The sequence below is a fragment of the Bombus huntii genome, chromosome 9 (genome assembly GCF_024542735.1).
Source record: "Bombus huntii isolate Logan2020A chromosome 9, iyBomHunt1.1, whole genome shotgun sequence".
NCBI lineage: Eukaryota > Metazoa > Arthropoda > Insecta > Hymenoptera > Apidae > Bombus > Bombus huntii.
This window is the reverse complement of record NC_066246.1, coordinates 9,089,775-9,114,547: the sequence shown is the minus strand read 5'-3', so window position 1 is coordinate 9,114,547 and position 24,773 is coordinate 9,089,775. Positions and strand designations below refer to the sequence as shown.

General features: G+C 35.5%; 1 protein-coding gene across 3 annotated transcripts in view; it reads left to right on the top strand.

Annotated features, from left to right (window-relative positions):
• The window catches only part of LOC126869776 (uncharacterized), a 126,125-nt gene that overhangs the window by 87,814 nt on the left and 13,538 nt on the right, over nucleotides 1-24,773 (top strand). For all 3 annotated transcript variants that reach the window (XM_050626722.1, XM_050626721.1, XM_050626723.1), the window contains exons 2-3: nucleotides 19,990-20,035; nucleotides 24,486-24,618. In XM_050626722.1, the coding sequence (XP_050482679.1) occupies nucleotides 19,990-20,035; nucleotides 24,486-24,618 (179 nt within the window). The remainder of the gene's footprint in view (nucleotides 1-19,989; nucleotides 20,036-24,485; nucleotides 24,619-24,773) is intronic.

The following is a 24,773-nucleotide window of genomic DNA, read 5'->3' as shown; positions in this document are numbered from 1 at the left end:
CGTTTACAACCCAACGATAACACTCGAACACGCAATAAGAATAACGTTTTGATAGTCTTCCAGCAAAAGCAAATATCGATGACTCTTCGCTAAGGTTCAAAACACACGTAAAATAATATGAAAAGATGTTTGAGAAAAACTCGAGGCAGGTAGGAAGGAGTTTGCGTCATCAATGACTCTCCTACTAAAACCGCGAATGCACAATCGGTAAGGCATGCAATTAATGCGATATCGATCCGAATCGCGTTACACAGCCAGCGAGCACAGTTGCCATTACGTTGGCAATCTCTTTCCCAACTCGAGTTCGGGCTCGATCGTAACTCCGCCTTTTATCGGAGGAGCTTCGTTTCCGCCGGCGCGTGCAAAACAAACGGCGACGCTTCGCTGGTACGCGAGTCGCGTCCACAACCCTTTTCCCCCCATGCTTCACCTCCCCCCGCCGCAAGTTTTCGCCGTTTCTTTCTTCCTTCCCTTCTTTTCCCTCACATTTTTATTTTCTCCTTCGTCCTTTCGTTTACTCGGTACAGTTGCTACGACGTATCTACTTTCCACGCTCGTAAGGCAGACGTTTATTATCGCGCGTGTCTCGCGATAAGCGTTCCTCTCTTGATGCTAGTGCTCCTTCTCCAGCCCTCGTTGTCCGCTTGCACGTCGCCAGAACAAGGAGTTCCATTCCTGAAACTTCCGTTTGCGCGCGTGCACATACTCGGAGTCTCTTCGAGCTTTCACGCAAGAACTCGCACAATGTGACATCATAAACGTTGTTATCGTCCCCCACACTCGGATTGCTGATGTCGTCAAAACATCGTCCGTGATTTAACACGAATTCTACCACGTAATTAAATATGTTTATAAAGTGAGTATTCTTTGTAAAATTTGAACACTATATAATTTGATATCAATAATAGTAATAACAACGTAATGTTTAATCGACGATTGAAAGTAGTACATTTATATACGCGTTTTTACGTTATGTGTATTTAAAAGGTATATTTTTACAAATTTAGTTATTTCCTCGTTTTCTCTCAAAAGTAATCCTTCTTGATATTAGATTTTCGTGGAAAATATAAGTGGAGCGCAAACGGGAAAATTTCACTATGTATTTTCGCCTGATCAAATTTAGTTAGCAATTAGCGATTAGATTATAATAAAAAGAAACATCGCATTCGATGTATTCGTTTGTTGGTTTTACCAATTAGACCTTCAATTATTTCCATTTTATTAGAACATTATTGAAAAGGCTACACCGATCGTCTAGTTGTTTAAAGACTTATTAAAATACAATATTACAATCACGCAACATCGAATCGTAAAAATATAAATTTATTCGTGATTTGGGAACACTGCCGTGATATAAATAATCGACTTAACCTTCGTCCTTTAGCGGTTTCCATAATTCTTCATTTCGTCAGAGCGACTCTTGGCATTCTAATTTTATCGCGTGTCGTACGCGCGAAGGATGTCTTCTGTCCTTAGGAGTTAGGCCCTCTAGAAATTTGGCTCGTTAATTCAGGCTAGTAGACACGCGACCGCGGATAATTAATTTCTAGTTTCATCGAGATCGCATCGTGACCGCACGTAGCGCCAGGCTGCGTTTACCATATAGCTAGAAACGATGACCGGTCTTAAGGCCGTACATCTTGCCCCTTCTTCTTTCTTTTTTACTTCGTCGAACAGAGAAAGAGAGTCGAACAGAGAAGGAGATACGAGGCTCTTGCTTTTTCGACGTCCAATAAACGGAGTAAGAGAGCACGACGAAGGGATAGAAAGAGAAGGGAGAAAGGGTGTCCCACAGGGCTAAGAATAGCAGGCGGTAGCCGTTCGGCCGATGCAAATTTCGAGCCCGAAAACATTCACGATGTATAATTCATCGTGCGGACTGGCTGGCGTCTGCCTACACGCGATACTACGCGTGCTCTCGTGACAATGACACAATGTTTGCGGTTATCGGAGGGTGTGTACCGATACGCTTGTACAACTACTCGCATATGTATCCGGGATATAGCACGCGAAAGCTCGAACAAGGCTCGACCATGTACGTACAAATTTGTCGATACCCCAGGATTTTCGGATTAGTCTACTTAATAGGGGGCTTCGTGTAGAATTATACGAGGGTTGGTAACATTCTACGTACGTCCCCTTCGAACGCTTTAACGATTGTTTAAATAGTGCTTTCATCGTGATCGTTTATAATTTACCGTAGAATTTTGGTTATTAGGAGCAATGGTAAGATAATTGAATAACTTTGTTTCCATACGATAGAGGACCATTTATTTTCGACCATTTTATTGAAAATTATCAAACGTTAGTATTAAAACTTTTAAATAAGAATGTAAATTGAGTAAATTGTCAAACCTTATAGGACTATTTTGTAATATATTGGACAAACTTTTTGTCTTCAGATTCTTTCATTTTTGAAGTACCTTTAAGTCAGTCAGCGTTATCTTCTTGTAATTCCATAAAAAGTTAGTATCCAAGCGTTGTTTCTAATTATTAATTCATTATCAATTTGTATAAATTTTTCGGTAAAATCCACATACTGTTATCAGAGATCGATTACAGTACCGGTACTGTAACTAGGTTAGCATTAAACAGTTCCAGATCAAATTGCAAGAGCAAAGTAAATCGAAATGACACATTTATCATGAATAGCGTTTCACACAGTTTCCTCGATTCGATTCTAATATCTCGTCAGATATCATGGCTTCCTTTCGAAACCGGTGCATTCGTAAATTCGTCGACTGTGCAAAAAAGATTCGAAGATAGACCGTTCTAGAGAACCAATCGAGGTCTCTAATGGCTTAAGTTTTCTCGTACGCGACGGGAGCTTCCGAAGAGAAGAAACGAGGATCGTAGGAGGGTGAATTCGGTCGAAGGTTAGAACGAGACGGTGCTTGCGAGCTTGAAGATGACGATGAACCGCGTTCGGAATCCCGGTGTCGATCGTTGAACCTGAACAAACGGAGCAATCGGCGATACGGCTCATAAAGTCGTAAAAACAAAAGTACCTCGACCGAGTGACTCCTGGTATTTGTGTAGGTACCTAGTTTGCACACTAGCTTGATAGAATATGACTACATGTAACTGTGCTCACAAATACGAATAAAAATGCACGTAAGTTGCAAGTTCCTCCAAAAACTGTGTATGTGAACTATGCCAGTTAAAATGTCTCTATCTTATCTAGAATGAATGTAACGAATTCACACCGACAAAATTCATATATTGGGTAGTTTTTGCTTTTCTTGTTATTTAAATATTTAAATACGTGTATAATAGCACTGTTCCGTATAGAATAAATAAAAATATTAATATTGTAAACGAGATGTTTCTGATTCCATTAATATTGAAAAGTTAGCTAAATAAAAATTGTTTAATGTACTTATCACTTAAGAACTTCAGCAATTCTGTATATTACTTGTAATGCTATTTTACCATAAAATCATTTAAAAAGGTACGATACTGCATTTAACAAGTTTCTTAATATTATTTATGCAATTAGTATTACCTCACACAGGTTTTGACACATGTAACTATTTGCATAAGGAATTTTCAAAATACAGCTCTTATATGTACAATATACAGTTATAATAGCGAAGTTACAGAACGGTGAAAGTGGCGAAGTCTGGCTAGTGCGTCTGACTAGTGCGGCCGTTATCTACTTGTATTCATTTTCGAAGCTTGCCTTGCGAACGAAGTAAAACGATTTAATAATTTTGCGCATGATATCTATTTTCAGTGGAACGTACGCCTTTTAGATATAGCATCTTAATGAATTCAACAAATTTTACTTAAAAGCGGCAAATTTATTCATTGCATCAAAAAGATCTGTTCAGGACTTTTCGATACGGAGACAAACTGTTTTTATTGAGAAAAAATTCTTTTCCCGTTTATTGATGTTTCTTTATTTACGCGGAATTTCCATCTCGATGATGACGATGTGGCTCAATTAGCAAGTACAAAGTCTCTTTGCAATGCTTTCAAGAGACTTGATCGTCAACTATTTTTGACATACCGTGAAGGAATTAATAAGATGACAGAAAGACATCGTGTTTTAGCACTTTTTTTCTCTTGAAACGAATAAACAAGTATTGTAATTGACAAAAATTGTAAAATCTATTTACAGAATTCGGGAAATTATATAACTCAAATATTGAAAATGTCTCGTGTCTTGAATTGGTTACTTGAGTTTCATTGTGTTCTTTTGTGATTCAAAGAAGATGGGCCTTGTCGAGATCCCCTTAGGGAATAAAGGCATGTTTGCGAGCCGATAAAAAGGTCTCAAAAGGGTTGTTTTTCTGTTTCGACTACCCACGCACCCTCGAGCTACTAAAGCTAATTAAGAAGTATGCTGGACCACCAACGTTGTTTCCTAATTCATTCTTTAGTATACAAATTAGACAAATATCTATAACCTTTTTTACGTTAGATCGATATAACAGTTTCTTCATTTGAATCGTTATTAATTGCAAAGAAACATAATATTATCATTATTATCGTTAATATTTTCCAATCATTACGTTCAACGATAGTATTCAATACAAGAATATAATTCGATACTTCGATATAATTATTATTTGTAATATTACGAAAATATTATGTCAGACCACCTAGGCGTTGTTAAATCATTCTTAAGCTATCAAGACTATCAGCGGTAATTAGCAATAGTAGATACCTCCAATTGGATACCGCGTTCTTGATGGCTGTGTTTCCTGATTGGATATCACTCGGCCATGACGAAGTCCCTCCTGCTTCGAGAGAGGACCGTTCGCCTTACTCGACGCACATACTACATACATCCGTCTCTGAACTGGTTCTACTCTAAGAACAGCCTTCCAATTTCTCTTTTTTTCCCTCTCTTGCCTTGTCGCTATCGTTACTCAGTGCAAATCACCCGCTAATTACATCTAAAATGGTGCGCATAAATTGGTTATGGAAGGAAAACGATCAAAGATGAAGGACAGTAAGTAGATTCTTAAATGCGTGTTATAATTTGATCAAGTTATATGAATTGCATATACACGTTTATGGACTATGTTAATATCTGTAGAATTTTGAATGTTAATGGTCATTGTGCATTGAAAAATAATGTATCTTAATGTTAATGTCAATGTTTTTGAAACGAATATTCCTTTTGTTTGTTAGCTATTGGTAATTTTAAAAATTTTCTCTCTACATTACGTTCTTTTTTTAACAGAAATTGTCCATCACAGAGTTATAGAAACAATTCATATTTAATCGTAGCTCGGGCAAAAGTAGTTTCGAGAAAACAAACTAATAACAATTAATATTTGACGCTATTAGGATGTATTTTTTACAGAGCAGCATCTTAATTTTTATATTGCAATTAGAGAAGAGTAGAACGAGGAAGGACAATAAGTGAATTTTGTGGTTATCGGCGGCGCTTCTTGCGATGAAGAAGTCGTTAAAACCGGGTAGTTTCGGTCTTTCATTTCACGCTACTTTCAAATCGATCTTGTGCTCTCAATTGTTCCGATACACTTAACACCGTGCAAATCCTTAAAGGTCGTGATTTTACTAATTGCTAAAACTCCTCTGATCTCCTTAATCGATATATTTTATATTGTAACGCCTAGTTTTAAATTATTGAATCTAATTGCGTTCTAATAACGTATATACAATTAGTTTTTGAATAAGAGCATAGATACATAATTATAGCATAATTACTTGAAACAAACATAATCGATTATTTCCTTGTACAAGTACTTTTTCAACACGCATAACAAATTATCATTATATATCATAAACTATCTGATTACAAAAGAAGAATGTAAAATGTATTTTTTTACATGAGACTGCTAATTTTTGGTTTTAAACTTTTATAGTTTACTTGTAAATTAATAATGTATGAAATTACACGTTGCAAAAAGGAATTGACTCTGATTATAAATATAAACGCAAATGTAAATAATGCACACATATCTAAATACACACGATTTTCAAAAGTTAGATTGCAGTTTCTTACATTATTTTAGGCTCATAGTTGAAAACGTCTTATAATACCAAAACTAATAATATTTGGACTCATGTTTATTAAGACTCGTTTGCTTGTCTGATGCGTACTTACTACATACTCCTTAAGCTTGACCTCAACTTCCTGGAACACTCTGTACACTACAACTTCATTTAAACATCTGTACATTATATACATATTTGAGAATTTTTCATTAATGTTATTTTCAGTAAAATCTCAATATTTATTAATTCCTCTAAAATATAGTTGACATAATTGTTTCTGTTATTGTTGCAAGATAATATTGGCTGTGTGAGAGTGAGATATTGTGAAACTTAATGATGGGTGTTGCCGAATGAAATTATTAATAGTTATCATTTACGACTAAGAACCGTCGAGAACAACATCGATGAACGACTGATAACAATTCCATATCATAACCCTTTTCTGGGGTAAGTAAACATTCGGCCATATTGGTCACGTTGTGCAACGTCAGTATCGAACGATGCGCGTTAAGTCATTCACGTAACGCTCCTTTTCTTTTTGAGCTCCGTTCCACGCGACCGATCTCCATGAAATTCCTAAAAATGATTACACAAATTCCATCGTCCACTTTGCGAGCTTATCTCCACGTACTCCCACGCTCCTGTTATCGGTAATCCTTAAACGTTCGTTACGTCGCGTCACATGAATGCTTTTCTTACCGCGTAAGCGATCCGAAAATAATATTTTGCCGGTGTATGGAATTTAAGATGTGCGTTTTTTTAGCACGTATTAATACACAATACGTAAAAGTAATCTTATTACACATGTAATGGTGGGTTTCTTTAATGAAATACTTGACAATTGATATAAATTTCTTTAATCATCTCTTTCATATCTTTTTCAACAAAAGTTTTCCAACTCGAGTGTGACATTTCCTAGAGCACAAAATTGAACTTAATCTGTCATACATACCAACAATTCGAAGATATAAATTTCTTTCGTATTCGTAAAAATAAAATTTAATTCCGTATACATCCGACGATATGATCAATAAATTTTCATTCTTTGATCAATAAATGTAGATAACAATATTGCAAGAAATTTATACAAAGTATCTTGATGCGAAGTATGTAATGTTTGCTTTAACTCAAGGCCTATTAAACACGTTGATTTTAAACGTCAAATCTGATGTCAGAACCAAAGGAGATTTCAACGACAAAGAAATAATTATTTTCAAGATTCTTCCTAAAATAATCACTGTATCGAACATTTTATTTTATTACATTGTGAAAGGATTAGCTATAGCAAACACAAGATTTGCCTGAAATTATATTCATTCTGGTCCTTGGTATTTTATTACAATTTGCACCGAATAATATTTTGCTAAAAATACTTCGTAAAACCTACTTCAATAAAGAATCCAAACAAATTAGAATTCATGATTATAATATATAAGAGTTGCAAACAGAAGCATAGATCCTAGAACATTAAGATGAAAATCCTTCAAAACACGCTTCCCAGGCGAAAATCATAGGACGATCCTCCATCAGCTCGCTGATTAAATTTTCTTTCCAGAAGAATTTGCTAAGTGTTGAATCGATAATCAAGCGAAGTTTGGTTCGTTGGCTCGGGTTGCCAGGAGAGTGCCCTAAAAGTGCACCGGCTCTTGTGCGGATTCGCCGGCTCCCAGTTTCGTATGACTAACTCCACTGACTCATCGTGAACATTACGTACGAGAAGGAATTGTGGCTTTCTCGACATTGATTTTGTCGAAGAAACTATCCGCGACGTCGCGTCGCGTCGCTCGATTTCCTACGGTTCGCGCGATCCAACCCAATCCTCGTCGTTTTTTCTTCTCTTCCTTTGGTCGACATTCGAAAACAAAAAAAAAAAAAAGAAAAAAAAAGGAAAAAAGAAAGAAAAAGAGAAGAAGAGAGACACGTTGGTTCGAGAAACGACGGCTGTCTTTCGCCAATTGTGTGAACATTTCGTAAAGACACGTAGGACGAAGGCAAATAATGGTAACCACGCTGTTTGGGCCGGTCGTAACGGTAAAAAAATGGAAAGGCCAGGAGAAGAGCAGTTGTCTTCGTGTCGTCAGAGCGTACGAAGCGTCCAGATAGTGCGAGGGTTCGGAGAAAAGACGGAGAGAGTTAAGTGATGGTGGGTGGGCGAGATGGTTATTTAAATGCCCATAGAGTCCATTAGAGATTACAGGTCGAACAACAAATGCCCGCGCGGATGAGCCAGAACGAACGGCGATACTTTCCGAGATAAAACTTCCTTTTTACCATGGCCGATGTAAACGGCTTCCACTTTCAGCCGCGGACAATGTTTCGATGATTGGCACGGTATTGTTGCTTCTGTTCACAATGAAATTCACGAATGTTACGTGACACGATAAATAACCAGATATCCGCGAGAGCGCGAATGGAGATTGTGTTTCTCCTGTTGAAAGGGAAGATTCAATGAAACGATACGATACGATTATGACTATTTGGCAGTTTTTATTTCTCGGCAAAAAGTTTCTGAAGGATGAAAATTAGAATGTGAAGGATATTGAAGGAATTATGTTCAAGTAAAGCGGGAATATATACTTACATTATGTACTATTCTTAATTTGGACAATTCGATTGATTTGTAGTAACTGTATTTGAATTTGATCACAGTGTACAAATTAACGATAATATTTAATAATATTTAATAGTATTTAATAATTAACGGTAATAATTGAGGATAACTTTTTCCTACTCAGCAGATCATAAATTTCAGTTATCTATAAGAAAACATAGATAATTTGTAAGCCAGAGTAAGAGACTATTTAATTTGTAGTATTTGCTTCATTTGCATTGTTCATTCTCCTCCTCGGTTATTTGTACTTCATTCACTGTCACACATAGATTAATTCGTTGAGAAGCGAGTCTACTTTCCTCCAGATAAGAAAGAGTAACGTATTAACGAATACCTTCGAAACGCTCTACGTGATCTTCGGAGTAAACAATGGGGTCGATGTACGAGATGAATCGCGTTTACCTCGAGACATATTATTCCCTTTCGTTCCATTTGCGTGAATAAATCAGTGAACCACTTAGTCTGCTAAGAATTTTCGTATAATTTTAGATCTTTCTCTGTAAATACTCAGAGTGCCAACACAAAGAAGACCGACTCAAAGCTAATGAAAGAGAAACATATTCACGAAAATATGGTCATGTTTACTGAAATTAATATCTAGCATTTGTTTTTCATTCCCTTACTTGTAAATCCCTTATTTGCTTTGACACAAACACGTTGTTGTATCGTTAATTTTTAGTAGAACTTATAACAGGTATATCTGTTTATGTATTACGTATTATTCAAAGAAATAGATAGTGTTTCAAGAAAAGAGAGGTTCAAGAAATATATTTTACGAAAAATTAATACCAATCTAACAAAATTCTCCGAGAAATTGTTATGCATGCTATTGAAAATGGTAATTAAAAAGTCCGTAAAATTTCTTGTACGATATAAAAGTAAAATTGAAACTACGCTCGAATTACATTTGAAATTAAATAATAAATAATATTAATAATAGCATGGCATTCTAATTATTATTTAATAATAGGGATTACACAGTCATTCTCAATCATTACGGATATTATGAATGGAATAAGCAGATACGCATAAACTATACGTTTAACATGTTATATAACGCATCCATAAATATAACTATGAAGATATGTGTTGAATTAAACATAGTGAATGATCAGAATTCTTTAACATCGACATGTATTTACGTTCTTGAATCGTTGACGTCATCTGGCGACGTTTCGTGCCCCTTTGTCGCAATCGTAGATGAATCATATTCACACTAACCGGCTAATGAGTTCAAGCGATATGCCATTGCACGAATTGCTCCACTTTTTTTAGTTACATGAGTGATATAACACTGACTTCATTGTTTCTAGGTGAATAACACAAAAACTATTCATAATAACACATTTACTCTGCAAAAGTTATACCGTTACCTTCCTGTCTATATCCTTTTGTGCATTAATGAAATATATTTATTAAAGCAATTAAATAGCCAGACTGAGGATATTCGTATAAATTCATATTTCTACAAACATAATCATTCATATTTTTACAAATATGAATAAATCTACGATCTTTTAAACAATGTAAAATGTATGTATATATATTCTCGCCACTGTATAACATATAATACTGGTATGTTACGCACAGATACACATAAAAGCTTTAATAGAACGTAAACCACAAGCTCAAGTTTAGATTTCGATGGGGAAGAGTGCTAGGCGCTGGCCTATCGAAAGATATTGTCATGTTCGAAATTCCCAGACGTTGGTCACGGTGAACGCGAACGAAGAAGGCCACCGGCAGAGGTTATCGGCGACGAAATGAATTCCTAAAACTCAATTAACCGTAGCCTTCTTAACCGGCTTAACGAACGAGACGAGCCGAGTAATGAATGATCCCGCAGGATACACCTTGTTTAGTAGTTTTGGTTCGTAACCGGTCAAGCCGAGAGGACGAATCTCTCGAACACGATATCCGCCCTAAGAGCCTTCGGGCTATCCAACCCTTTTAAGTAGACCTAAGTAAAACGCCAGGAATGCGGGGAACAACTCGATGGTGCTTGATCGACAGGGTAAGCGATCCGTTTTCTCGGTGATTCATCGCCGGCTATTTCTGGTGACACCAGCCATGAAAAAATATACGCCCGTAGATTAAGAGAAGCGACACGTGAGAATTACGTGGCCGATGAAACTATGCCTTTGATTGTTTGGGAAACAAAACGGTCTTTGATATCGCAGGTGTTGAAACTGTGAATTCGGTGAAAGTTTCGAGGTCTCAGATTCTTACGAAACGGTTTAATATCTTCGACATGATGGTTGATAATGAAAAAGAGCAGCTAGGACCTTGATATTTGAACGAATGCGTGAATTTTATGAATTTAGAATTCTAATTAATATCAGATGGAAACCAAAAGTTTCGTCATTTTTAAATATTAGTTATACAAACGAAATCCGTCTCTTTTTTTTAATAAATATTTTATCATTCATTTATTTGTTTTCCTTTTGCATCGGTTCTAGTTCAGTCAGATAACAAGAAATTGTTTCCTGGCTCGCCCAAACTTGTAAAAAAACTTTCTTGCTGAATTCGAGCAGAGTTTTCATTCGCAGTCAGAAAGATCAAAATTACAACTCCGAGGTCTCCGATACCATTTGTCATGAATTTTATTCGTTATCGCTTCTTTGCTCCAAGCAAAACAATGATAAAATAGATAAAAACTATACTAAGTAAAATGATGCGCAAATACAATACATTTTACAAACACCGTGTATCACGTACACTGTAACAAACTAATAAATATAAAAATAAGACGAATTTACGTTCTAACTGAATAATGAATAATGAATATGTAATATTGAAAGTTATTTTCCATGTAACCAATAGATTAATAATATATACTAAAATATTAATGTTATATCATTCCCTCTATTATCATAGGTATCGAATCGTTGTTTTTCTATCGGTGATCGAAGAAAAAGAGAAAAGGGAGTGACGAGGAGCGTGTCAGAATGAATGTGACGCCGGCGGAACGTCGCGGCTCCGTAGCAAAAACCACGTCGTGTACTCTTCTCGCGTGTCTCTTCTTCTTGTTCATCTTCTTCTCCTTCTCCTCTTCTTTCCTCGTATTCCTCTCTCTTTCCCGTCTGCTCCAGGTTGACTTCTCGACCGTGGAACACTTGACGCACGAGGACGGTCCTCTATGTAACGTTCCAGGATGCGTTCAGTCGTTGCTCGTCTCCTTAGCCGTTCCACGTAAGCCGTTCGTCGGGCGACGTCGACGGCTACTATCTGCCACTTCACGTTGCCACCAGTCTCCAGTCACGAGTGTTCTCGTCGTGCAACGGAAAATGGTTGGTTCAATCAACGAGATAATTTGCATGCCGCGCGTACGCGCCACGGAAAAAAACCTCCGTGATTGAGTTCTACGCAACCTGGCGTCTTATGTTACTAGTACGGCCCTCTTGTGCAATAATAATTTACAAACTAATAGTATTAGTATATATCGAGAAGTTAGAAGTTGCAGGTTGCAGATTCTTTTTTCACAATTTTATCATATTTCGTTATAATCGGATAATGTGTAATTTGCTTCTAAAATACGTATCATAGGAGTTATTAAATCACAAGTTATCTGCTAACTTGTAACTTGTAACTTGTCGATTTACTGAAATTATTAGGTGGTGAATTATCGTGCAAAAGAGAGATCTCGATGATGAATTTCGTGACGCTTCTGGTGAAAAAGTGGACGAGTTGACGGCATTTTTCATTTTTCGTGGAAAAATTCGTTCGTTTCTGAAAATTGAGTTTTCGTGCGAACTAGACGAATGAACGTTACGAAATTGGATAGACGAATCTGGTGTACGTGTAGTTTTTTGTGGAAAAATGACGAAGATCTCTTCGTGGATGTAATATATACGTACAAAGTAAACGTCACATAAATTCGAAATAAGTCATCTAGTAACATAATGAGATTAGTCATCTTTCACAACAGTGGTTATTGCTGTATATTAGTGATACACACGAATTTATGTGTTATCTATCGCAGATAGAATGTCTGATGCCGTTGAACGTGTTACGATTATCACATGGTAATAATTTGCCAATTGCTGTATTCAAAAGCAACAGTTTACAAGTTATAGGTTATATACTTTTGTTACACGAAAAATTTCATTATTGTACTAAAATTTCCTGGTGGAATTTCAGTTATTTTATTATCAAAGTCGTTATCTGTTATGTAAGATTTAATTATCGATAATTCGTAACTTGGAAAAGTGTAAAATGGGCTAAATATTAATTCAATTATGAAAGAAGATTCTATATAATATTTAAATTAAAATGAATCTTCATAGAAGAGAATAATTGCCTAATTATTTTTAATTATAATTAACGTGTTAACAGTGCTTCGAAATACTAGATGTTGCTTGCTTTCTCGATACTGTGATATTCAAATGCTAATCAATACAACAAGCACCAATCGTGGACAGGAATATTTTATGGTAAAGCGGTAAAGAGTGTCGAAGGTATTAAGTTCCATTTGAGCTAAGAGATAGGGTTTTACGACTACTATGACAAGTTCAAGCGATAACGCGCTAGTCTGTTAACGCGAGACTACCTTTGGGAAATATAGCTACACGATCACGAAATTCTGCTGTAATATGACTTTTAGATAAGTTAACATGCTTGCATGTTATGCATATCATTTTTCCACACATATACGAAATAATACAAATTAAAATTGGAAAATAACTTAAAATATTGTCGAATTAAAATACTGTATTAAGATACCATATTAAATTAAAATGAACGAAACATCCAGCGAATAGAACACTGAATATTCGCAATAACAATATCCTGAAAATATCCCGTTACAAGGAATTATTTCAACTTAGCTATCTGGCCAATTTTACGGTCGGTTGAATACGTTCACATATTGATCAAATGTCACGGAATCGAAAATTGACTTATCTGCCATGTTTCTGCGCGTAGACGCAAATTGCCAATGATACGTATCGGGTCACAAATTGAGTTTGTAGAATGATTTGTGGTAGGCTTTTAGCAGTGGAATTTATAGACGTTCGATCGCGCGTATTACTCGCCGACGTTAAACGAACCGCTGCCGATACGGTGGCGTAAAGATCGGTCACGACAATTTACCGGTGCCGTCGGAAATTCATTGACACGCGTGATTTGTCGCAAGCTACCACGCTTATTTAAGAAACATTCCCGGGTTTGCTATTGTCGACGCAACACCAGGTGACTTTTTCGTGAGTCGAATGCTTGGCGGGGCATTCATACGAGCCGGCTCGTGCTCCGGTCACTAGAAAGGCAGTAAATTTGATGGTTTCTTCAATGGAGACGTCCGTGTTTTTCTTAGGCTTTCCATAACGATAGAAACCTTCGAAGTGATCAATTTGTCATGTGGAAAATATGTGCCGTTGAAGGGCATGATATAGAAGCGTCGATATGGAAGATTTTGTTAATTTTAAAACAATTTAAAGCATTTGTTCGCGTAACGCATATTCTTCTCTTGGTTATCGATATGGAATGATGATATCGGGAAATTAATTTGAAACAGAAAATTGGTACCCAATTACTCAGCCATTTGGCAATGAGCAAAATTGTTCTTTTTTTTACAATTTAACGAACAATTTTTAACTCTTTTGTAACGTTAAGGATGACACCAAACATCAAATTCTACGTACATTATCGATATCCTCTTATAGATGCAGCGTATAATCAATTCACGTGTTATCCTGGCAAAGTTCATTAAGTAACATCGGGGCGAGGAACATCGTCTCAGAAGAATGACCACCAAGACGACGCTGTTTGTCAGGATGGATGAAAGAATCGTCATCCACGACATCGACGCGGGGCATTTAGCCGACAGGCGGTGTCCAGCTGAGAGCCATCGGCGTCGGGTCGGTAGCCGCGTTTTTCATCGACGAGTCGGGGCCTATTCAAGTGTTGGCAGTTTTTCACGCGGCAGGCGACAAATATCCCCACTAAAATCCCCCTTTAGATGAGTCCCCACGTGGCCGAGGATGTCATGCCGGATTGTACCCTCGGCAGCATTCATCGTGCTGATCTCGCGTCGGTGACAGCAAACCGCGCAACCGACTTGTGTCTCTTTTCCGGATCCTGAATCGCAATCGTCTAAGTCTAGTCAAAGTTCCTGCGCGATACTCGTCACGGAACGAAATTAAAAGTGATACGTACAACTAAACGCAAGTGATTCGTAACGTGTGCATAAATTTTCTTTCGAATTCGACTTTTAATAATTCGTCCTCGATCATCCTTGATTAAGTTACTACGAAGTGACTTTTCAATGTTCTAGTCGTAACTGTCGATTCTAGTCATCGTTGCGAAATTTGGTGACCTAGTCCGTTCGATTTAATCTTGTAAAGAAGAACAGTCAACCACTTGTTTAGCAACGACCCAAAGATACGAACAGTTTTACCTCAAACCAATTTCAGCGTTTGTTCATTACGTCAGCATTTACGAGGCGATTGACATCGATATGACATAATCCCGATTAATCCGGACAAATTCATAGGGAATCTCGATACGTTAGCACTTATAGAAGAATTCGTTTAAACGTCGCCGAATTTATATACCTTCTATGAATCAGTTGCGAGAGCATTCAATATCTCTGACTTTACGAAGATTTGTCGAGTGACGTACTGTTGTTGTGCTTTTTTTGGATTTCCGATCAAAAGCATTCCGAAACGTTTAACAATAAACGTTTAATGTGTCATTAACCGAACAGACGTATTCTACTGTGTGTGAAATTTATTGGTCGTAAATCGTGTCAGCTTCTTCATAAATCTAATAAAAAGTTAGATGATCAGTGATCTCTTGAATAGACGATTAAAAGAAAATAATTCAGTCTTTGAGTCGGATCAGTGTCACGATTCTTCTTACTTAGTGCATGGATTGAGATGACACTTCAGAGTGGTGACGCGCAGATATGTTTAAGGCGATTTGGTGAGTTATGACAGATTTAACGACGTATTCAAGTAAGGTAGGAAATATTGTCCGTAACCAAACATTACTTCTGTCGGATTAATAATCCCTTTTGTATGGCTAATAACTTGTTTTTGTAAAATATATTAGTCACACGAAACTATACAAGAATTTGATATGAATAAAAATTTATTATGTTTATAAGTTGTAATTGTAATTAAATAGAATTTTAATTGTATTGAATTTCTAAAAAAAATTAAGACATGAATATTGCAACATATGAAATACATATGTTTTTAGCAAATTCTCTCATATACTTATTAATGATATATATCAAAATTAAATTTAAATCATAGTACTCTACATTTTTTAACTAAAAATTTATTTTCAAAATCCGATAACTGAGTTTTCAAATTATGATTAGAAATAAATGATCCTGAAGATACTACAATTAAAAATGGTAAACAACTATTAAAACTGTTTTTCTGATACGATAATTTAATAATGAATTGATAGATATCGCATACCGAAATTACTTTTGTGGGAAAAAATTGTACAAAAAATTAGAGATCGAAGGTGTTATCGAAATATTATCGAACAAAAGCACTTAAATGCATGCTTTGAATCTTGTGACGTACGTCATGGAAGTCTTCGTAATGGCGGAATCGCCCTGAAGACCCACCTTTGCGTTCGGCCTCGGTGACTCCTTCTCGTCAATACTAGAAATACTGGAAATACTGGATTTTTCACGGAGAGCATGCTGCTGTTTATTGCAACTGGTGCCACATAGTCTACGCTGTTAGAAATTTTCCTTCTTAACATCCTTTCCCTCCTTCCTCGTGTCTACCAATGAAACACCGCGGTTTTAACATTTTCTCCGTTACGTAATGACTGGTAAGAAATTTCAATATTAATGCATCCCACACCTTACAGTGTGACAGATACCGTCGTACCAAAGTATAGTAAAATATATTCTTCTATTCATCTTGATCCATGGCCGTTAACAAGATGGTTAACCTGCGCTGTCAGTGAAACGTTACCGTGGCTAGCTTTACAATTATGCGAGCCAATATCACGATAAATAGAAAACTTACAAATATTTCAAATAGAGAATGAGCAGTATACAATGTGTAAGTTCGAAAAATATCATTGTTACATGAATAATTCGTAATATAAAATTGTAGGGAGTCGTTGTGACTTTTAAAAATTGTGTAGACTATGGAAATTTCAAAGAGCAATGCAAACGTGATCGTTAGACTTCAATGTTCATTCATATTATATTCATTCATACTTAGAACGAAACATCGTTTTCTTTCATTGACAATTGAATTTATAAAGTACGAATTTCGTAAGTGGAGGAATTTCGTTTGGCTTCAAATTTTCGTCACTTTTATTTTCATTCTTTGTTTTGCTGTCGTATGTATTATTCGATAATAAGGATGCCATTATGTACATATTACCGTTTCTGCACATTTTTGATGCATCGTTCATTTATGTATATCGTTATATTCATCGTATTTTAAAAATACGCTCGATATATCTTCATGATTTTCCATAACTCTAATTCATTTTCGACGTTTGTGTATGAAACGCACATTTTATATTCGATGAACTACTCGTACAATTTCCGCAGTGATGGTGGTAGTGCAATTAAACCACGAAACTTGAGTCGACAACATTTGCTACACCACACTGCACATTATAACTTGATGTATGTGTATCGTTCCGAATGCTCGATGATAAATGCATGAAAGCATCGCATAAATTTTATGCTACAATCGAACCGTGTATCTTCTTTGTCTCAATGCAAAGAGTCTCAATAAATACGTATTTATATATGTAAATGTATAATGTTTTTCAATTACATTCCGTATGATATAAAGCTTTTGAAGTTGACATTGTCATACGCTGTAAAATATTGTGCATTGCATTCAAAGATATTATTATATTTAAAAACAGAGCTTGTCTTTTTTGTGAAGCGTGTCATAATATTATGAATAATGTATGACAAGATCGTAATCGTAACTTTTCTTTGTAACGATCAAATGTTTATTAAATATAGCATAGGCCGTATATGTTGCCACAGCTATAGATTAATTTTAGATAAAGACAAATGACGTGTGCAATTCTGATAGCAATTTTTCTATAACAAATTTTTATAATATACAGTGTTCATGTCAAATTCGACTTAATTTTATATGTGATTGTTACTCGAAATAAAAATTTGGAACCTATTCTATACTTGTAGCGCTCTAAAGTGCAAAGGAAGTATTTTCAAATCCTCCATTATACAAAAAAGAAATAGAAATCAGGCACATCACGATGTAGTTAAAAATAAAAAATAATACTATATATAAAATTGTTCATGATACGAAGCAGATACCAAAGTATCGTTCTAAAGTTCAGTAATTTGAACTTCAATGATATCAGAATTAGAAAGATATGGATATCGATTCGAATTATTCTTCTTTATAAAAATCTGATCGATTATACGTATTTAAGAATATCCAATCCATTTTCCAATTCTAATTTACGAATCGTCAAAATGAAAAAAAAAAAAACAGTCAAGATATATAACAAAAAAAACCTAGCTGTCAGAATCGTGCATCTCATTTATCTTCATCCAAAATGAATTTACAAGTTTTCGACAAAAACCAGCGAGTAATTTCCAATCTCGTAATGCACAAATAACAACACCGCCGCGTTTCTCTCTTACACGCTAGTGAACACAATCGAAAAGTATCTAAGTTTCCGAGAAAATGAAATTACATCGTGTCGAGAAGTAACAGTTCCCAGACAGTTCGATAGAAGGGTTTACTATCGTTTTCTACGAAGATTCAGTTGACGTGGGCAAAATAAAGTAAACGGTTTAAGAGCATTGGCGCGGCAAACGGAATTCCTCGGCAGTGCATCGCAGCGCATTCGAACGAGGTAGGCGGGATGATGCGAACGAAAGGAACGGTTTGGTCCACCCCGCGGCTCCATCAGCGAGCCAATAACCCAGGAGAATTAAAGTGAACGGGTAATGAACGTTCGCGACGTCATTGCTGCCGCGCGCCGGTGTTGCTGGTCACCTGTGTTCTGTAACACGAGATGCATTCACATTACGCAACGAGTTGCAGCGGCTCACCACATGTATCTCGTACGCAACTGGGTTATTATTTACAACCCGTGGCGCTCTTCGCCGTTACTTTTAATGTCCACGTTTCCCGATTTCCTATTTTCGTAATTCACAAACCCACGACATTGATAGGATAACAATGTTGCTACGGTGTTTTGATTGAACAGCAGAACTAACGACACTGTTGCGAATGCAGAATTTTTCAGGACAATGATCAACGAGAAAGTTTATAGACCGTGGAAAGTGAAATCAACTTCTTTACTATATAAAACGATAACGCGGCCATTGATGCGAAATTATAGCTTCCGGGTGATCGTATGTTTGCTCTGTTCTTCAGATTTACGCACGAGTAGACGAAATGTCAAGAATGATAGGTATAAAAGTTATTACGTGTAATCAGTATATTTTTGTATTTTCCTATAAGCGCATAAATATCCGTAGTTAAATGACAATGTAATGACTGTTTTTGCATATTATATTTTTCTTCTTATCCTTCAAGCTTCAAATTCGTCTAAATAATTGCACATACCATCGCTATTTATTTTCTTATTTTCAGATTTTATTAAATAAAGTATAAGTATGAAGATACGATGGTTATCATTTTCATTCTGATATTATCTGAACAAGTGTGGAAACAAGGAGAATAATTATACAGCTTGCACAAGCAATATGTGATTTGCTACAATCTTTTTTATCATGTACAAGATATAATTACAATTGTTTAGAAATATCTGTTGAGAAAATAAATATTCTTCCAGTTGAGAAACTTACTTTCTCTCCAATCCGGGAATCATTGACACTATAAAAGAAAACATTTACGGGAACTTCTAATCTGATAATTCTAGCTGCGATAATAATTTATTGTAAAAGATACAATATATTTTTTCTTAAACACAAACTAAAGAAGAAAAATGACGCGAAGCAATATAATGGCAGTAACTCTGTCACTTGAAGAAATATTATTTATTTTGGAAAGAATACAGAATCTTACACAGGCTACAATTTGTCCGACGTAATTTGGTTCCACCGCTAATTATCTCATATACGTTTTCCTTATCTGTCAGAAACGATCCACGGCTTCCTGTGCTTTCAATTTGTACTGCTACTAATAGTAACCTCCGTCGGTTAGGACTCTACTCCATAATCACGCGAAATTTATTTGCATACTATAAATCATACGGAGATCGCGAACCATTAGGTTGCGTGCCACAAATTGAAATATTGAAAATGTAACAGCAACAGCAAATACCTGCCAGTCGCGAAATCATTTCTCTTTACTTATGTCTTTATATTCAGCATACGTAGATTAAATGATTTTTATTTATCTCGCGTTTCCGGCAGAAAAAGCAATAATCAGTGTGAATGTTCTTGTTTGTTGCAGGTTACCACAGCTTGCCGTTTTAGCGAAGATTTTGTGCCTCCTGATGGTAAGTGACATTTTCTACATTAAACAATGTTATAATTTTAGTCAGAAATTTTTTTAATGATATTATGTGTACATAATCTTAAATAACTCTTTAATAAATAATGACATGATCTTCGAGTTGAATGCTCTCAAACATTCACAACGTTGCTGGAAACGAAAAATAAAATTTTTTGATGTAACTATGAAGTAGAAAGCACATTAACTGTAGAAAAGTTCATGTACCACATCTATATTTTCCTTTTATTTACATGTTAACTTTCGAAAAACTTAAAAAATGCAGATTTATGATACTCGTAAAAGAATAAATTCAAATATTAAAAGTATTAATATTCAATTACTTAAATTATGCTGTACAATTGTATTATGTTCTCATTATTAATCTCGTATTTATTATGTTATCGTAAAATTTTACAGACTTGTCCGCTTGTATTTCATTTCGATAAAAGAGACGAATATATAAATCAACACAAAATTATACTTTACATTTGCGCTCGAAGACGTTAGATACTAACTTACGTCTGGAATCACTTTGAAATATGACATTATTAATAGAGCTATCAATATTCCAGGCATAAAAATCTCCACGATGGAAATACGAATCCCAAATGATATATATCTCTTGTATTATCTATGTATCCAGGAGAGATACGACCGTTCTAGTTCCCTACAATTACATTCAAAAAAGAATACCAGCTGCCTGAAGTGTTTTCACGTTATGTTCATAGTTTAAGGGAAATACTGCTGCCCCAGATACGTTGCCTCTAACGAGCCGTGTAAAATTTGAACGAGGGCTTTGGCCACGTTCGTGCGGAATCCGTAAACTTGCATACTTATTCGATGGATACAAAAGCGGATACGTGCCAGCTCTTTGTGTATGAACGGTGACTAGGTCAGATCGGAGATACTCGTTGCACGAAGAAGCCGAGTTTCGACAGGATTGCATGTTAAAAATCGTTCTAGGACTTTGAAAATCGATGATTACGTTCACGTGCATTTTACTTAGTACAGTTTAGTAATTGGTTCTACAGTCCGTTACGAAAGTCTACATACACGTCAAGTTTTCTGTATTTGTCTTATTTATTGAGGAAAAAAGGGACAAATTAGAAACTCACTTTTTAACGGAGTCACGTATACGTAAATATCAGCACAAAATTTGCTGAGTATATTAATTGAATTGAATGAATGAATTGAAAATGAATTTGCTCAGTATATTAACGGATTTCCTGAAGGAATTGATACTTCTTCCTGAATACCTTCTTTTAATATGTGTAATAAATTCCGTTATTTTTTAAAATACGTGTTCACGTAATATAAACTTGGATGCTATAAATATTACGCTAGAGCTAACATCTTTATTATAATATATCAAATTTAAAAAATGTACGTGGACTTTTGCAAGTGACTGTATGTAATCAGTGGTACGCCTTCGAAAAAGTCAATTTATGGTCATTTGCAGTTCTCCTTGTCGATTCCAATTTTTTTTTTCATTGAATGTCGTGCATGATTGAGTGTCCGTCCTTGTATAAACCGTCGAACTATACGATTCAACGTCTTGCACATTTTTTAGCCGGTACACGTAAAAGTATTTACCTTGCAATTTGGGTCCCCATTTCGCACGAAACGAGGCTATCTACATCTATTCTCGTTGCAATGGTCTCTTTCTAAGTTCGAGTAGTACGTTAAAGTATGCAGTAAACTTTTCTTTCGACGTTTCTATGTTCCAGCTTCCGTACTTGAACTTCGTCCATTAGTTCAACTTCGAAGCTTACTATCGTTAGTTCAAGCTTTCGTGTACGCTAACTTCGATAAACTTGATTGCATCGTTAATTGAGCTATTCGAGAACGATTAATGGCTTTCGATAAAACGTGAACGAGCCGAATAATTATCGAAATAATCTTCCAAAAGTGATTTCGTATCTCCTACCTAATTAATGTTTCTCTTAATAATTATTTTAAAACGATACCGACTGAAATTTTGTTTTTTATAATTTATCAGAATATGCATTTTTTTTATTAAAATTACAACGATTCAGTACGATAAACGTAACACACGTGAATACAACGGTTATCTACAAATATAGGAAATCACAAGTTAACTAAAATTTATTGAATTGTTTTCTATTACCTATCGAATGAATCATATTTCATTAACATGCTTCAATTTTTCCTACTTCATCATTAAGTAGCATAATAAATCAATATGTAACTTAAATATAATAACTTCAATTGTGTGAGAAACGAACGTTGCACATTCTGCTTTAGCGCGAATTATGATCTACGATCGATAAAAGGCATCAAGAACGATACAGGACGATAGCTACGATAGAATTGTTATGGACAGAATCGAATTTAAACGAAGTTTATGTGTCTCCAGTAGCGGTTGCGAGTAGCGCGATAAATGGTTTGTCCAATAAGTAATTAAACGAGTACACGTCGATAAATTTAGATATTTCTTAGTGAAATCGTTCTCGAGTAAATCGAAATTAATACAAATGAATAACTATAACCTCGACGATGCAACAGTTATGTGAGAATTTAATGAACAACCAACGCGTAAAATTGCCAAGACGTTTCATTTGCGTTTAGAATTGTTCCCTCGCGTAATTCTCAAAAGACTTTTACAACAACCGCAATACAACATAGGTTCGTCGTAATGGTGACGTGGAATTAACTAGAAAATTGAGAGTTTATCGTTAGAATATATAATACTGCAATGCGGCTACGTGAAAATGCAATGGTCGCGTGCAGCAACCTCGTTGTTAGAAAAACTGTTAACCACAGCCGTATGTTTAACGTTTAAAAGATACGAAAGCAACGGGTTTATAGTGGTTAGTCTTATCCATACTTTCAACCGTGGTCAGTTTCCAAGAGAAATTGAAACAGTATAACTTCTCATCGTAAGGTTCGGGTAATATGTAAAAGTTATTGACTAATTTTAACAGATTAGCATGTATGATCATAAATTAATATTTTTTATTACGCTCAGGCTTTTTTTATGTCTCTCGTCGTTTATACGCGTGTGTCAACGAAGAGATTTAAGTCGGCTCCATTAAAATTTCTGATGAGATACCTTTTTCACAAGTTAACCAAAAGATAATATGCATGTAAATTTACTTGCAACAAATATCACGAAATAACCATTCAGAGATATTTTCTACTTTATAAAATGTGTATATATATACAGATACGAATTTTATTTTTAAGCGAACGTATTGTGGGAATTAAGTGTGCGATTTTACGTAATTAATTGAATATTATTTTCATATTTAGGCCAAAAGAGAAGTACTTTATGATACTTTAACTGTACAAAGCACCTACTTGGCCTGACAAGATCTGTAATCTTGCTATCATAACGTTGTTACGGCGCCATTCTTGGAATAAAAGAAGTGTCAGATTCTACGACCATTAATGGACAGCTCGTGTTCGCTCGTTAACAAATCTTGTCGGTATTCATCTTTTGTGGTCTCTGCTGTAACGACGTTTCTCTATCTTTCTTCGATGCCTTGTGCATTTTTATTCTCACGAATGAACCGCAAAAAGGTTCCGCGTGAACGACTCAACGAATGATTCGATGCCATGATATGTGAATCTGTCGTAAAAATGTTCTTGCCCGCAGTCGTGAAGGAATTGCGACGTCTTTAACGTTTTCATGTTCGGTCGTCGAACTGGAAACATCCTTTGTAAATTCCTGTCTGCTATTTTATCCTTTTCAAAATATGTACTAAAAATTGATTGTCTATTTTAACGATACTGCTGCCATTTATCACTTCTTGAATAACAAGTAGCGATGGTCAATCTTGCGATAATATACCGATTTACATTCACTACCGTTTACAAGTATTTGGACACTTTCAAATTGACGCAAATACGCAACAATTATATTTCAAATATTGTAATCCTCTAGACGACTAACAAAATTCTTTGTTTCTTTTATGACAGAAAAGAATGATGCAAAAATATAAGGAAACATAATTCTATTTAATAAAATGGTTATTCTTATTTCGATAAATTTCTTTAATTTCTTTTTTAAATAAAGCTGCGACAACTTCTTTGACATTCCCTGTACATGTAAAATAGAGATCAGGAGTATGTATGATGAAGTTGTTCTAAGAATTTAATGAACTTTCTACTTACATTTATATACACGAACATAAAAACGAAATTCATACTGTAGTAAAGTTATTTACAATTATGTTACCAATATATGAAATAATTTTCGGACATCATTTCTTAGGAAGAATTAATTTTTAGTTTTTACTTCCATCGAATTGGTTAATAAAGCTTTATATTTCTAAATAGAAATGTCTGATTTCTTTCATCGGTTCGAACATGTAACTTCCTCATGAGTTTTCTTTATTAAAATGGACAAGAATTCCGATAACATACTCGTTATAATTTACGATTGGTTTTGCAGAGATTTAGACCGGTACAAAATTGTTTGTCGGTTGCAGGTGGTGATGTGCGGGGCGGTGCCGGCGATGGTGCGCTCCGTGAGTCTCTATTCGACTTGCAGCAGCGGCAATGTTACCGTAACTGGCCGCACGATCAAGGCCCTGGGACGCGATGATCATAATGCCCCTTACCGTAAGTAGGATTTTGATGAATCATGCTACTTTGCCAGAAGACCAATTGTCTTGCATTTTAAACATTCGACTTATTCTACGAATCTTCTTTTCATTTTATCTTGTGAGAAACGATAAACTTATTACATCTGAATAGAGTAGTGAGCATATAATTAA